The sequence below is a fragment of the Camponotus vicinus genome, unplaced genomic scaffold (assembly GCF_025532165.1).
Source record: "Camponotus vicinus isolate PSW18456_S1 unplaced genomic scaffold, iyCamVici1.0 SCAF_1, whole genome shotgun sequence".
NCBI lineage: Eukaryota > Metazoa > Arthropoda > Insecta > Hymenoptera > Formicidae > Camponotus > Camponotus vicinus.
This window is the reverse complement of record NW_028141945.1, coordinates 35,292,347-35,309,261: the sequence shown is the minus strand read 5'-3', so window position 1 is coordinate 35,309,261 and position 16,915 is coordinate 35,292,347. Positions and strand designations below refer to the sequence as shown.

At 39.6% G+C, this 16,915-nt stretch overlaps 1 protein-coding gene across 2 annotated transcripts; it reads left to right on the top strand.

Annotated features, from left to right (window-relative positions):
• The first annotated feature begins 2,133 nt into the window (after positions 1-2,133).
• On the top strand, positions 2,134-16,871 carry LOC145963872 (uncharacterized). Of its 2 annotated transcripts, XM_083086156.1 has the most exons (6): positions 2,134-2,297; positions 2,758-4,566; positions 13,634-13,777; positions 14,727-15,028; positions 15,152-15,408; positions 15,724-16,871. In XM_083086156.1, exons 2-6 carry the CDS (start codon positions 4,242-4,244, stop codon positions 16,484-16,486), a joined length of 1,791 nt encoding a protein of 596 aa, XP_082942282.1. In that variant the 5' UTR covers positions 2,134-2,297; positions 2,758-4,241; the 3' UTR covers positions 16,487-16,871. The 2 variants fall into 2 exon arrangements, with proteins under 2 accessions (XP_082942282.1, XP_082942291.1); XM_083086165.1 differs by lacking the exons at positions 2,134-2,297; positions 2,758-4,566 and adding an exon at positions 7,492-8,406.
• The last annotated feature ends 44 nt before the right edge of the window (positions 16,872-16,915 follow it).

Here is a 16,915-nt window from a genome sequence, read left to right as displayed (position 1 = left end):
AATATAATATAGGTTGCAATGGACATATTATGGCAACGAGATACACTCTTTGCTATTTTGTGGTACGACTTTTTCGTGATCTCTTGTCATTTCTTCGATCTTGTTTATAGCTTCAAAGTATTCTCCGCTTCTCGAGCAATGGCATACTTGGTTATTCGCCAATGTAATATTTAACGATTTTTGCGAAATGCTCCGATAGTGCGGTGTATCACATATCATTTGTCCCGCTATTAGCAAAATAGTTGTTCGTTAGTTGACGTTATGCAGCCGAGAGAGAAATTACCGCAATCCTCACCGACGGAACTGATGTTATCGCGGAATACGAATTCACGTTGTATTTCTCGCGAATATCACACGTGAGACCGTTAGATCCTAGAGAGCACAACGACATAAATTGCAACGACAATCTCCGGAATTTCGAGAAGTCAGGCGGAAATTCGCGCGGTTGCTTAATGGTCGAATCGAAATCTGCCTATGTTTCGCAGCGCGAATGACGAGAATCGACGTACATGACGGCGTAGATGACGATGATGATGACGATGACGATAATTGCGATGATTATATCATACGATCGGAGGAATAGGATATTGCGTATTCGCATTGCATAACGCTTTCATGCGCGAATTTAACGGTTGTGGACTAATGATTTCCTCCGTCTGTCAACCGGCAAACGATCACGTGTATAATTGCCATGTTGATGTTCTCGCTTGGCGTAACATTAACACTCGCGCAACATGTTCTGTACATGCAGGAATGCGGGTAGAAATATTAGTAAATACGAAGAATTTTTTTAAATTAAAACAATTCTTCTCTTAGACATTTAACAATAAATAAATTAACAATTAACAAAATATTAATAAAAATTTATGTTTGTAAAATATATTGAATTTCCCTAATTTCGAAATCACAGTAATTATTTGAATATCTTTAGTTTTTTTACTATATTTTTTTCTGCCTCCTTCTATTCATCCTAATTTGCCTAATAGGATTAAAGACCGTCTAGTGAATGTTAAGATCCTTATTATGTGTCTTAGCAATTTCCATAAAAAGAATCGCGTGAGAGAGAAATCCGTAATGATGTAACGGACGCCAGTCCGCACCGGTAATATACACGCTCGACAAAAATTCAATCCAAGGTCGTTCCACTTTCCGCCCACTCGGAAATCACAGCGGTTTGTTCTTTTTTACGATCTTCACCCGTATTGAAGTGCAAGACAATGTATATGTATTCGCAATCATTGCGAGCGCGCAAGAAGAAGACTATCACATGCAATCGTCGCTGAATCTCAGTCGAGTGTTACCAAATATAGGGACTTGGACTCGTTTTATTTAAGTATAGTCATATAAGGAAATTGCATGTAACATTTTAGTCACTTTTTATGAAAGCGCATCTTATTTATTGTATTTTCATTGTTCAAAATGCAATTTTTAAGAGATTCGATTATCGAGAAAATTATGCATCGGAGAAAATAGAATTTTTAATATCGAAAATAAAAGGAAACATTATTTATTTTAAGAAACTTGCAAGAAATTCGGATTAAATTTAATTCACGTATCTCTGTCGCTAATATCCGAGAAAGAATTATATTGACAGTGTATATAAATTAAACAAAATGTATATGAAATAATGCTTAGTCTTCTAAAGTTCGTCCCAATCTTTTTTTTCTCCTGAGATTAATCTACCCTCGAAGTAGCTTCTGATCCCAACCGCGATCTGATCAGCTGCCATTTAATCTCAGCACGCCGCAATTGTCAGCTGCTCGTGCCTCGTCGTTGCTGTGCATACACGAAGACTCGACTGCTATTACGAGCGATTATTACGTGCTCCTAGGAAGGAAGTATATGTATCGAGGGCGGTGCGCGCGGCTCCTGTGGGGTAACAGCTCCTTTCGCGGGCAACAATAGAATCTTATATTGAATAAACCCACGTATAAGTCGGCTCGCATATTCTGTTAACCGAGGGACTCCACGGGCGAGGTTCAGGCGCTGGTACTGCTGGTACTGACAACGCTGGTATAGAGGTGGCGGCACACACGGAACACACACACCAGCGAAACGATTATACGACGACGATCGTGTGTGTGTTCAGCTCTTGGTGTCGGTGGACCTCTTACACTCGACTCAGTCCGAGCCGGGCGTCAGTGACTTCGCGTCCGCCGATCCGATCGGATCCTCTCCAAGAGATGCGGGGCGCATCCTTCCGCGGAAAGTCAGAGATCATAGAAGTTACGCATTGCTCTCGAAATTTGGACCATTCGATTTCATCATCTTTCAGAAATCAACGCCAAATGTGTGCGGTAAGTGAATTAGAATATTTTAATTTAAATATATTTTATTCTATTTTATTAAGATACATTTACTTGTTCAATTTATTACTAAAATACATTTAATAATAAATTGAAAAATAAACATTCCTTTTTCCGCGATTTTTAAAAATCTTTCTAAATAAATACAAGATTTGTCTGACAAACTTTTATCTTACATTTGGCTATTTTATATAAAATTGCTATTGTAGAAAATTTAAATCTATTTACTCGCACAAATGTGAAAGAAATACAATTGCCTACAGTAACTCTTGTTGCTTGTACATTGTGAAAAATTGCCATTTTAGTTGCAAGTCGTATCAAGTCTGCGATAAACATAAGTGCGTTTGTTAAAGGAGCACACTGGCTCCGACTTATAAAGCGATGCATTGCCGCAATCAAACTCCGTGGATGGAAGCATACTTTGACTGTATCTCCTGCTTATCTGTTTCAGACCACCGCGATGCATCGCGACCTCGGCCGACAAGGTGTCTGAGGGATATCCCCGCGGGACCTCTCTACCTCCTTCTTTACCTCGTCTTCCCTCGCGGTATACGGTAGGTCCTGTTCGGAGGCTACCAGGATGCAGCTCAGACCCAGTTATCGAGGAGTCCGAAGGCACCCCGCGGCTTGCATGCACGGTATAAAGCAATAAAAGCGTCCGCGCCACGAGATATATCTCGCGAGGTCCGCGTAAGAAACGGCGAAAGAAAGCCGACTGCACCGGTAAATCATAAACGCCACGGGGATCGAACTGCGGGAGATAACTGCCTTCGCATAAGGAGAGATAGAGAGAAAGAGAGGAGCCAGCGGCTCGGTTAGTCAAGCGGGATCCATCATTCGATTGCGCGCCCATCGAATCCATCTATCCTCGGATGCCTCGCAACGCTAACGAAAACGAAACAGCCCGGAAGAGGAGCCTCATCGTCGTTCATCATCGGGAACAGGACGTCCGGAAGATACCTCGTGCAGAGAAGCGGATATTCATCGTTTGCTCGCCGGTGTAAACCATCTCTCGCAGATATATTATCGATAGATCCCGATAGTTTTCCTGTAAGAAGATACCTGTGCATGGACGTTCTTCACACGCCGATGATCATCGCGGATATCCGCGATCGTAATAGTTTTGCCGCTAAAGAAAGATGCGTTGCCCATCCGCGTTCGATGTTTACAATCGCGAGAATATTATCGATAAATCGTGATAGGTTTTAAATTGTAACGCGTACACGCTACTGCTCCGACTAATAACAGATGACTTGTTGCACGTGTGAAAAGTGTAACATAAAGTGGCAAATCTGTAAGCGGATCAATCACCTTGACAGTGCCGAGGAAAAATCGACTAGGTGTTTCACGAGCCTCGATTTCACTGCGCGCTGTTGCCTCGGGTAACAGTTTAGTGTCTAGTGAAGCAAGTTTCATTTTGTTTATTCAGCTCCTAGATGTAATATCCACTGCGAATCAATTTTTGCTCAAAAAAATACGTAAACGTAACGATTATTTAACCCATCGTGTATATTATTTCATGTCTTTCTCAGTTGCAATTTGCGAAAGAAATTTCTTGCGTGGCGCAAAATGTCGAAAATAATCAGTACTGAGGAAGGATTAATGTCACTATCATTGTGCCGTGAGATGGAAAGTGACAGCTGCCGTGCCGCGGCGGAGTGACATAATTGAAGAAGAAGAAAGTACGTTCGAGTATCCGTTATTAAACGGTAATGAACGGGTATCGGGAGAGGAGTAAAAATGCTCTCGAAAGCAAGCGTCGCGCTCGCTCCGCCACCACGAGGATTAAATGACGTTACGAGTTTTCCGACCTCATCCTGAATAGGATTATCCCGTTCGAGAACCAGCCTTGTCTTCGGATATCTCGTCATTTATCGGACTGCATATTTGTCTAAATGTTTTCGAAAATCGTTCGCGAAGTGACACTATTCCAAGATGTGTGAGATCATGTCATCGAACGGTGAATTCTCGACGATGTCCAGCGAAGAAATGCCTTCGCTGCCCAAGTCCCTCCCGAGCTCGAGGGAGGCGACCGCCGAGGGTGGTTCCGGCTCCGACGGCGGATACATGCCGCTACGGGAGTTCCTGGATCGATTCTCATTACCGCGGGTCGTCAGACTCGAGGGCACCGGCGGCAGACCGGTGCTCTTGTACAAGCAGCAGCAACGATCGCTAAGAGTCACAGCGAGCCTGCTAATGCACCGGTACCGACATGACGTCAAAGTGGGACCGGAGATCGTCATTCCGGAAGGTTATCCAGGTAAGTTTTTCTCCATCGGGACTTGAATCTCGTCCCTTGATGCAGAACGATGCATCGAGGACATTATACAAGTTGAGAAAATCAATCGAATCTTTGATATTATTATTCCTTGCGGAGGATTATTTCAGAAAGCGATTTGATGTGCGATTAATTAAAGATGTGGAAACGTAAATTGAAAACTAATTAAAAGATATCAAAATCGAGAATATTAAAATTAAATCTTCTATATATTTTAAGCGTTTGCTTTGTGAAGAGAGATATCTTTAAGTCTTTAATTTTATTTGGGTTGATACCGATGTAGCTTCTCTTTTAATGACCGTGAGAAATGACAGCGTGTAGCGCGTAAATTATGCTCGGTAGAGTGAACGGTAACGGTTGTGGAGATCATCCGGCTAGAATCATCGGAACAGGTTATAGGCTTTATCGAGCCTCGCGCGCGCATTTGCGTTAATGCTCGCGTGGACGCAAGAGAGGCTGCAAGAAAAATGATAATGCTCCGATCTCGCGCGTAAGAAAGAAGGAATGAAAGAGAGTGGGACCTCTCCATCATACGATTAATGTTCCAACTCGTTTTTTTTCATCTCAATCGTAAAGCACTTTGTGTGGCGAAGTAAGTCGCGAAACTCGCAGGCCTCTACTGCTCCTGCGTGCACGACTTATATTGGTTTTCTGGCATCAGAAATGGAAATTATGAGGCAATAAAGCGCGGTAACACGCACCTATTAGATCGAATGGACGAGAGATAAAGTTGAGGGAATGTTTAGGCTCGGTGGTGGCTGGATGGCTTGAAGAGAGACCCGTCAACTAACGACGTCTGGTTCTTTCGCACGGGTGCAAGATACTATTCAATATATCGATATTTTTTCCTTCCGCACACTTTTCTTCCTCTACTTCTTCTTTACTACGTCTCTTGTTTTTCTTGATTTTTATCTTTAAGCGAAGTGTGGAATTATTACTGCGCACGACAGTATCGCGCTTAGTTACTGCCAACTATATCTAATAAATACATTTTTTTAATGAAAATATTTTTTAATGAAATATCATTTTAATGAAATATCATTGGTCAGATGAGATCACTATGTGACCGTTATGAGCAAAATATGTTAAGAAACCGAGGCTGAGAAAGAATTTTAGCGCACTTTCCTTTTACTGTCTCATTAATGAATGACCTGGGGCAATTATACGGATAAATCGATTACGAATATCTGACGAATCGCGGGGAAACAGGTTCGTATTGACGTCGTGGGATTTTTGTCATACGGTTTTTTCGATAGCGATTCGTCTGATTCATGCGAGAGAAACGTCGCTAATGAATAAATTATTTCATACACCGATGACTCACAATGCAGGACAAAGTTCAAGGTGTTGGCAATTTCTAGTCTCTATTAGAACCTATGCCGATTTTGAAACGGTTCGGAATGACCTCGGCAATTCGCTGTTGACTCTTCTCCTCTCACTCTGCTTGTTTGACAGCGTGAGGGTTTCGAGCTTGAAGCTCTTCGCGCGAAATATCGTCAAGTCATGACTCAGTCAGAGACCGGATGACGAATGGAATCTGAAAAAAAGCGATCCGGCTCTCGTGCGTTTCTTCTCGGCAAAGTTTTCGAGTGAGAATAGTTTTTAGAGAGATGGATGTGCTGAGGTTGCTCGTTATTTCACGATGAAAAGGAAGAAATTCCGAAGTATCGAATGGATACGAGCTTCGTACACAGCTGGCGGATAAATTGACACTTGAGGCGGACGCGAGGTTGGTTACGTCGCGTATAAGTCGCATGGTACTAACAGTAAATTGAGCCGGGAAATGTTACTCCACGCCCACGAATTCGCCACGAGTGCCACGTAATTCACGCGGCGAAATCGCACGTGGGGAAGGATAAAAATCGCGATTCTATCGTCGCGCGGCCAGACGTCTCGCGCGGCGCGAATTAGTTCCGCGTTTTAAACGCTTGCTCGCGGACCAAGCGAGACCGCTTCACCGACGCGGTGATAAAGAAACGTCGTCGGACGTTTACTGTTGACCGCTCGGTACAAAAAATAACAGACAGACATGCAGATCAAATAGCGGATGGCTCGCTCGCGCGACGACGAGTCCCTCAAAACGATCAGCCGAGGCTGAAGCGTGAAGCAAATGAGAAGTCACGCGGCGTTATGATCCTTGTACGTTTTCTTTCGTTGACGGATAAAACGAAAAACGGCTTTCCTGACTAAAATTGTCTCCTTTTCTCTTCATCTCACTCCCAACGGAAATTGCGGAATTATTTTTTCCTAAGGCCACATGGCTTCATTTTGTCGTTTTATGGAGAATAAGAGATTCTTTCCGGCCCAGACTCGTTGGGAAACTAGAAATTCTCAGTATTCAAAGCTACAAACACCACATAATCTAAATTCCGACCAACGCATGGTAGTAAATTTCACTATTTTACTGAACAAAAGTGATTTCTTCTCTCTTTCTCTACCTGCTTTTCCTTGTGCGTCATCGTGAAATTTCAAACGGTCGGTATGACAAGATTCCGAGCCGGACACTTTCGTCATCCACCTTAATCCCATTTGTCTAGCACGGCGCACGTGCGTGAAATGCGCGATCGCCGGCTGTTAAATGCAAGTCCATTCCGAGTGTTGCACGAAATCACATTGTAATCTCGTGCACGTCGACGGTGATACGTAACATGTCGCATTCGATTTCCGTTTTGTTTTGCTCAAAAGCAATTTACGTATAACGTTGATAAAATTGCGGTAAAAGTTTCATCATATACTCTTTCCTTTATAATATATTACAGTAAAATTAACAATTACTATAACGATAAAATAATTAAATAATCTCTTAATAGGTTGGATTTTAATTTATCATTAAATAATAGTTATTGTGTCAGAATGTCATCTACTTAGTCATCTATCTAGAAAAAAACTTTAAATCTTGCTAGCAATCGTAAGCAAATATTTTATGATTCAACACACACATACACACACACATGCTGGACAATTAGTATAAAATAGATTAAACACCCATCGCGATTCCATGCGTCTGTGCGCTATCATTGCAATTTTCCCGCGATGACGAGGCTGGATAAAAAGGTTGCGGGTTTGGCTTTCGTCGGCGGAGAAAATCATAAGTTGTAGCTAGATTAGAGTGCATCGTACATTACGTGCCCATTTTACATCATCGTAATCAGTTTATCCCGTCGAGTAAAAAGCGCATTGAATATTTTCTCTACGTTAATGCTTTCGATTCAAGGAATCGTGTCTGCAAGGGATGAAATGAAGACATTTGAGAGGATAAGAAGCGCGTTACGGAACCGCGTGTAATGTGTCTTAAAGTGTATAGAATGGCGGTAACACTCTGTATATTCTACATTCTTTCGGTTTAATTCGTCGAATGTTATTCACGGTTACAGTCATGCTCGTTCCAGACTGTGAAAGTCGATATTTATGCCTAACACGCTGCGAAATTAATATAATTTCGTAACGTATTATGCATGAATAATCATGAACTAAAAATTGCCATAAAATTTTATAAAAGTGTTCCAGTCGCATACTTTGCCACATAAGATTACAATCAGCAATGATATACGTGAGTTCTTCTGTTCCAATCTCGTGTGACAAAGAGAAAGATGCCATCGAAAACTCGGGGCGGCGGCTGTTCACAAATCATCGCCAGTGAAAGGGAATCTCGGAGACGTGCAACTTGAACCTTCAACCGAGATAAAATTACTAGGGGAAGATTCAGAGGCGCGCATCCGATTCCACAGACCGATAGGGACGATATCGTACATACAAATCACCGGTCGTGGCTTAACTGCCATTCGTGCAAACCTCGGATGAGAGTCGACGATTTTTCAGCAGGCTAGTCTTCAGTTTACAGTAATTTATTAAGCATGTAAAATCTCGGGAATCGAACCCGAGAGAAAAAGAAAGAACAGTTCTCGTCGGTGACGCGTCGAGGTCGACGTCCTTCCTGTCTCACGCGACCCTCGTCTTCCTCCCTGTTCTACCTTTTCTTCTCCGCGCTGTACCGTTAACACGCAAGGGTTGATAGCTCCGGTAGCCCTTAAAATTTTATGGAACGACTTGTGAGATAATCGCGTACCCGTTTTTATTTGACACAGCATATAAAAAATCTTTTGACAGTCGACCGTTCACCTATAACGAATCACGTTTACGATATAGTCGCGAAAAAAAGAAAGGTAAACGATCTCGCGCGCGGAAAAAAGATAGACTCGTAAAAAGTTAAACGCAACGTGAGACTAGTAGACGATGCATAGTGTACGAAAGGATGTTTAGCGAGACATCATCCGTTTAGCAAGCTTGCTAAATTTTTTATTTTAAAAATCAATATGTCTTCTTATTATAAATATTATATATAAAGTATAAAATAAAATTTATATTTATTTCTTGTTGCAAAAGTATCGCGCATTTTATTCGATAAAAAATATATATTGTATTCGATAAAAAAATATGCATATGAATTTTAAATGATAAAAAGTAACCAGCTTAATCAATTTATACAGATACAAAACTTGAGAATTATTGATGATCGTGTGTGTCGCGGCAGATCGGCGATTTCATACGTTTAAAACTTTCTTTCTTTCTTTCTGGACATACGGAGAAACGGAGAATGAATTGCATGCAATATTGCGATCGTGATTGCGGGCCGAGAGATCGTATAGATCGGCTTATCCGACGTAGTCGTATGGTTTTACTGCCAACTGCCCTGTTCAGCGAAGACGTCCCGGCTCTCTTTCTATAACGTGATGTGTGAATGTGTATATATGTATGTTTGTGTGTGTGTGTGTGTGTGTATATATATACAAATAACTATATATATATATATATATATAGTTATTTGTTCGCATAGACCTCTTGGACAGGGGTCTTACACAAGACAAGAATGTTGCGCTGGCCAGACGCGCCCTCGGCAATGATCGGTCTCCCTGGTTTTAAATAACGGTCATTACGTGCCAGGGTATAACTCTCTGGGGTATTGCGACCGACGCTGGCTAGGCAAGGAACCAACTTCCATGACAAAGAAAAGAGAAAGAAAAGCGAGAAAGGATCACATTCAATCTATCCCATTTCCTCCTTCTTCCTCTCATGAAGCCGGCTCATCTAATTTCTACAAAATGATAGAATCTATAGATATAAAATATAAATAGCGACCTACCAACCAATAAATTGCGATCGACTCCTGCTCTCCCGCGTTCTATCGTTGTGTTCTCCGTTAATTGCCCCCCTCCCCGCGCTTTATTATTATTAATATATCGACTAATACCGATGCTATTATTTTTGCCTCGGCTGCGATCGATTTATTATGACGATAAATTCTTCTTGCGTTTTTATTTAATTTCTTCTCTGCTTCCTCTTTTGTTATTGCAAATTTATTGAGGCAAATGGATGCTCTGTAATAAGATGTTGTATATAAATTGTTTAAATATTGTTGTAATTTAAAAATATTAGAGTTTAAAAATATTTATACCATTTGATTTTTAACAATCATTTTATAAAAATGTACTGGATATATTAATGGAATATAGCAGGAATTCTGCTATATCGTAGCAGGTACTATCGATAACAGAGAGTTCAGGAACCGTATACTATTGTCACGGTTCGATTCACGTTGAGGTAATATTATATCCCGAATGATTGGTCTCGCGCGGCGTAACGTGAATTATGCACAATAAAGATTCCAGCCGCAAGATGTGTGTGTGTGTGTGTAGGCTGCAGTCTCTTCCTTACTTAATATGCTCCTCCTAAACACATATATCGCGCACCTGGATACCACAATGTTTACCTGGAACGTCACGCCGACACCGGTGATCTCTCGCGTCGAAATATTCCCGATTCTATCGATATCGCTGTCGCAAATCTCGCATACAATCTATTCAATTCAATCACATTTTCACAATTATCTAGCGAAAAATCCGGCTAGAATAAATAAAAAATCCTTTCGTGTTCAATTTGTTGATAAATAATTATATAATTTATTATATGATTTTTTCGATAAATTAACACAATAAAATAATTATATTTTTTTATCTCTACGAGAATTCATTGAAATTAATCGTAATAGAGCGAAAACAATTCCATGCACACGTGCCATGTGTTGTTAGATTCAGATTTTTAAATAAAAATTAAATACTTGCACATCACATGGATATGCATATCGAGCCACGTGCACCGATGACTAAGATCTGTTTTGTTGAAAAGAAATTTTATGCCAAATGGGTGGACACGAATTAGGATAAATTCTTGAAGCGTGTTGTAATGTCTAACGTAACTTTTACGAGCGCACCTGGAGCGCAGGCCAACATCCGGTTTCTTGGGTTGTTGCAATCCTCGCTTCGAGTCCTTTGATTGTTATCAAGACCAGCATGATACAAAGCTTGAAAGCAAGTTTTTTTATTGCAACGATAATGATAATTCAGTTCTGTATATTTCTGTATATTTGGCAACAAAAAATTATTTTTAATTTTAATTTTTCCTCAATAATAAATATTTAATTTCAGATTACATTTCTCTAAAAATTTATATCATTGATATTATATAAAAATTAATATTGAATTTTATTCACTGATATTATATAAAAATATCTATATCTGTTTGAAAAACGAAGAACGCGACTATCGAGATGCCAGATCTATTGATTGACTGATACGTATTTAAGATTTCGAGAAACACTCTCTCTTATGTATTCCATCTAATCTATTTTGCATATTCGAATATTAATTTAATTTCCAATGTTAATTTAAACATAAATTAATTTGCAACTTAAATAAGCTTAGAAAACTTGTTCCGTTTGCTAACGGATCAGCATTTACGACGTTACATATATCGACAGAGATTCTGAATCGTAAATATGGTGTGTGCGGCAGTGATGCGTAAAAAATGACGGGATTTTCAGCAACATTTAATTTGTTGATTCAAGCATGGAAAAACTGCCTGCTACCGTTCCCATACATCTCGTGTTTGTTCAACAAAGCGTGCATGCTTTACGAGATATGAAGTTAGAAGAGAGTTAATGAACTCTATTAAAAATTATATAGTTATAGACGCTTCCTTTATAGAACTTAAGTCCTGTGAAATTCCATCAATGTGATATTTTGTATCATTTAACACAGGTGAATTTCTAATTTAATTAAGCTTTATTTTAGCTTTATAATTGCATATATTTATATATGTTATTGTATATACGCTTATGTATAATATTTTAATTTTTTTCTTTTATCGGAAAGAGATAAATTAAATGTAAGTAATTACGTTGCTGATTCCAAAAAAGTAGATCGCCCAGATAAAATTTTATGAGAATATTTATACTTTATGGGCATTATTACGCGAATCGATAAGCGCGTAAATCTCGCAATTATGCAAAACAATAAGACGCGTTAGGAAATCGTTGGCGTGCGTCTGAATGCCTGAACTTTTCCGCAGATTTTTCACAGTAGATGCGGCGATCCCTATAATTACGACCTGAACGCGCTCGCTCTCTTGCGGGGTCTCGGCATCTCTTACCTGTGTCGGATGCGCGCGTGGAAATAGAAAGTGAGGGAAGGCCGTACGTTTGTGTAATTGCAAGCGTACGCCTTCGCAACATTTCTTTTCCGGGGTACACGCTCTCGTCCCGAGCTAGACGTCGCGTCCTTCTGTTATGTGCCGAGGGACGGACCGAGAAAAAATCCGCTTCCCCACATTAACAACTCCCTTCGAGGCGTTCTCAAGACCGTACCGAGAGAGCCAATATCATCCGTCTAATTGCGCGCGGGTTTCCAGGTCGTTGATCTAGAACAAACAAAAACCGGGAGCCCTGCCGGCCGCTAGATTATTCCATCAGTTAACCTCGAACAGAGAATTAATGCGCGCAACCTGTAAACGGAAAAACTTTCCCAAGGGAAACCGCCCTTCTCCTCTCGCACGCACACATTCCCTTTTTTTTCTTTATACGCGATTGCTCGACGCTCAGCTCGAATCCTGAATGCTTTTCTAGAAGAACCAATAAAATATAAAATACGAGGATAATAAAAAAATTGGTAAAAATATATTATTCTAATAAAAAAAATTTATTTTAATATAAAGATCATTCTTTTTTATATAGTTAGTTTTTAATCATCATTTACTTGTATCCAATTTAGTTAATTTAAATTTTTTTCCATTTCTTTGTAATTTAATTATTTAAGAGAGAAAGTTCAGTGTTAATTTCGCTTTTATTGGAAGGATGTAGGATTTTCAACAGGGCAGGTCTTTCTATGACATTCCAGCGGTCCTTAAGGGCCGGGCGGATCGCTGCTCGCTCTGGAATGCCATATAGAAAGATCCGCTCTGTTGAAAATCCTACCTCCTTCCAATGAAAGCGTGCACTCGCATATCGGGGCGGCATTCTTAAATCAATTAGCGACGAGCAAAAGAACCCGTTGACCTTCGATCAGTCGACCAACCATTCGGCTACCGTATTTCCATCGCAACCGCGCAGCTAAAATTGCCTGTTCGCAATTTGGCAGATTTATTTTTTTTACGAGCTGGCTAAAACCTCATCACATAGTTCCTTCCTTTCAGGTAGATATGTTTTTAGCTCGTTTCGGAGTCGAGCACGCTGCTATTTCGACAAATGCCAACTAGTCCTGATCATTTTTGTTCGAATCCATAAAAATTCACCCTTGAGTCTCTCTCTGCCTCTCTTTCTTGTTAAAGAAAATTCAAACTATAAATTATTTCCTCCATGTCTAAATTAAATTATATATTGCTACAATAACTGATTATTTTTAAAAAAGATACATACATGTTAATATATTATATTATATAGAATTTTTGACAATTATAGAGTGAATCTCACAAGACAGAATACAAAAAAAATCTATATAATTAAATCTAAATATACTTTTTTGAAGACTTTATTACTTGCATTTATTAAACGAATAATAATAATCTATTAAAGAAAGGGGTCAAAGCTTTATAACATTTATTCTATTTATTAATTATTTAATTAATATTTATCATTTTTATATTATAGAATCGAAGAGATGCACCAAGTATCTTTATTAAATAATTCCCAGCATTGATATTTAATATTTTATTCTTTCAGGATGGTTTTCTGTGATATCTGGCAATAACACGACGGGCAGTGCACGTGTCTATCGAAAGGTGGATTCTTTGGTGAAAACAGGGGTACCGGTGTTTCTGCTTGCGACGCCTTTAAGAGCTTATACGTTGACACATACAAAAATGGGTAAGTTCGGGCAGAAGAAACTGGAAGGTGCCGCGATCACGATCACTCGCGAAATGTCAAGCAGTGCAACGTTCTTGACCCAGATGCATATCAATGCGATATAGAAAGTGATTTTTTTCTTTTTTCATCTTCATTTGACTCGTGTGAAAACAGAAATGCACGCTCAAAAATATATCTTTGCAAGGAAACCTTTTTACAGAAAAATATTGCCAATTATCACATTTCATAATTATTTATATTTAATTACTTATATTATATATCGTTAAAAAGTCGAAGGAGGAAATTAAAGCACATAAATAAAAATTTAAAAAATATTCAAGAAAGATCCATTAAAATATTTAAATTTAATTTTAATCAAATTCCATTTCAATAAAAATTCTATTTACATACTCATATGCATATTTTAAATATCTTTTATATTTATTTTACAACCTTGTTATAAAAGCGTAAAAAACTCGAGAGAGGAAGTTTCGAACATTTTTCTGTCAGACTGCGGCTAGATATTCATATATCATAAATTAGTTAATAACAGGCCGATGAGACACGCATTAATAAGATGTAAACTACGACGTGATAAAACTGAAGCTTCGTTTAAACGGGATTATCGATAAAAACACGAATAACGGCAGCTGTTGGGATCAGTCTCCGATCCTATATTAGATATGTGTACACAATATATCGCGCGAAGACATGACTGGAAAGGACTTCTGCCGCCTTTTAGTATCGTTCGGTACCGTTAAAGATGCCTTTAGGACACGACTGCTGCCAGGATCGATTATACGCTGGGCTTCTTTTGAGATTCGACGCGTTGTTAACGGGATCGCGCGCAGCATAATCGAAGAAACGAGTTGTATGATCATCGACGCCCTTTGTACACAAGCCCTTTGCAACATTGCAAATAATATCGCGACTGCAATTCGTGATCAATTTTGCATTTTACGTCTTTCAGAGAACGGAAATCTGCGTGCCCATTACACGAAAACGACGATCAGAGCCGGCGAGATATTGCGGCTCGTAGCCGTGTTCCAGGATACGAGAAGATACAACTCGGTCTCCTTCGGAATTTCCGGTGGATATCCCGAAAAGGATCAATACGCGCAATGCATCGACCTTCATGGACGAGAGGTATTCGCCTCGCTATCGACCAGAGGCGAGTTTTACGCGATCTGTCAAAACGGAAGCGTCGATACCGGAAGTGACGCGGTACTTTACAAGGTTCATCATCTCGTCAAGAGGCAGTTGCCTCTCAGAGTGAGTTGTTTTTGTGAAGCTTATATTATCTCTTTTAATAACCAACGCTAAAAAAAATATTTTATAATATTATACTTTTCATTATATTTTTTTTTTTCATTATTGATTAATTTGTCGTTTCAGGTACGGTTGATAGCAGGACCGCTACCCGTGCCGTTGCCAAAGGAATACGGCGGTCTAATGCAGCTGGAAACATCGACGCGAGGTCCAATAGTTTTGGGCTGCATAGTTCCAGAAAGACCGGTGCATAATCCAGAAATGCTCGAATTAGTTGTATCCGGTAACGGTGCGCCGAGAGTGCGAAGAGCTAGATTAGGTTACCCTTCGGAAGTAAGATTGCTGGCTTCCCCGAAAATTCAACGATTACTGTCAGCTTGCAGGTAAATCACAATTAATTGGATTTAAAACAAAATTAACACACTTTGCTTCAATAAAATGAAAGTTTAGCTTTCTAAAATAAAGACTTCAACATATTATTTAAATTAATTGCCAAATATTACAGAAGTAAAAATTAAATATATTTTTTTATCTGTTAACTGTATTATTCGAATAAAATTGTCCAATTCTGATTTTTCTCAGCGCATCTAAATTTCTCTAAAAATTCTATTAAAGATATAATCGCAGAAATCAACTCTCTGTCAAATTATTATATTGAAATTTATATTCTATGCAATTAAATTGATTTTTTACTTTAGCCGAGCGGTCGGGGATCGCGCAACTGAACCACGAGTGGCGCCCGTAAAATTGCATCCAACACCTGAGAGTTTGAAGGAGATGCATCTGAAAAAGATCAAGCCGAAGCCGGAGACTAAGCCGATTCTGCAAAGTTTGAAGGATGGGCTAGAACACCTGAAGCGGAATACGGCGAAGGAACGAAATCAACAGACGAAACAGAGCACCGGAAATGGCATTCTCGAGAGAATCTCGAAACTCGCTCAAAGCAACAAAAATCGCAATCCCGCGAAGAAATCGGCCTCGTTCACGTTTGCGGTGAGGCCGGAGATAGCCATGAGATCTCAGGAACGTTACTCCAGTCTGGAACCAGAAACTACCTCTCATCAGACCCGTCAGAATCAAAACGCCAAGCAACCGGTACAAAGATCCGTGTCGACCAGCGTGTTGGAAGTACCGGCGTGCGTCGAGTTGCAGCCCAACTATTCCCGTGTGAGGGACAGTCTGACACCATTGCCGTCACCACCGAAGCTGGTCAGGACCAACAACAAAAACGAAGAGATTTACGCCGAGATCTGCGATACCACGACAGTAAACCAGGTGCAAAAATGTCCAGGAAGCCACGTGATGGCGCGAATCAGGATCGTTGTGCAGGGCCATGACTCGTCCTTAGAAGCGCGCAACGTGATCGACAACGAGAGATATGCGAACTCGATGGTAATGAGTGAGCAGATCGATTCTATTATCAGTACGGAGGATGAAGTGATCTATAACACCGTATTCTGAGATTATCGGATTGTACAAACCGCGTTTATGATGCTTATAATCATACGAAAGTGAACGAAAAGGAAATTTAATTATAACTTGGAGTAATGAAATTTTTAAAGTGTAGGCAAACCGGCTGTGTTCATCGATCGACTTTCTATTCGCTGTTTCGAGGAATGTATTATATTACATAAGCATATGCGTATTAAGAAAACATGTACGAATGTTTTTGTAAAAAAATGCAAAAACTTGTACATATCTTTGCCATACATTAATGTACTAACAATTAGAAAGGAAACATATATGTATATTAAAAATATGTTTCTTAAAATGATGAAATCGCTCAAATTAATTATGAATGTAAGTATAAGTTGCGACAAAATAAAATTTATCTAATTTTTGTTAACTCATGATTGTTCTATGAAATCCGTATTTTGTGATGAATATTAA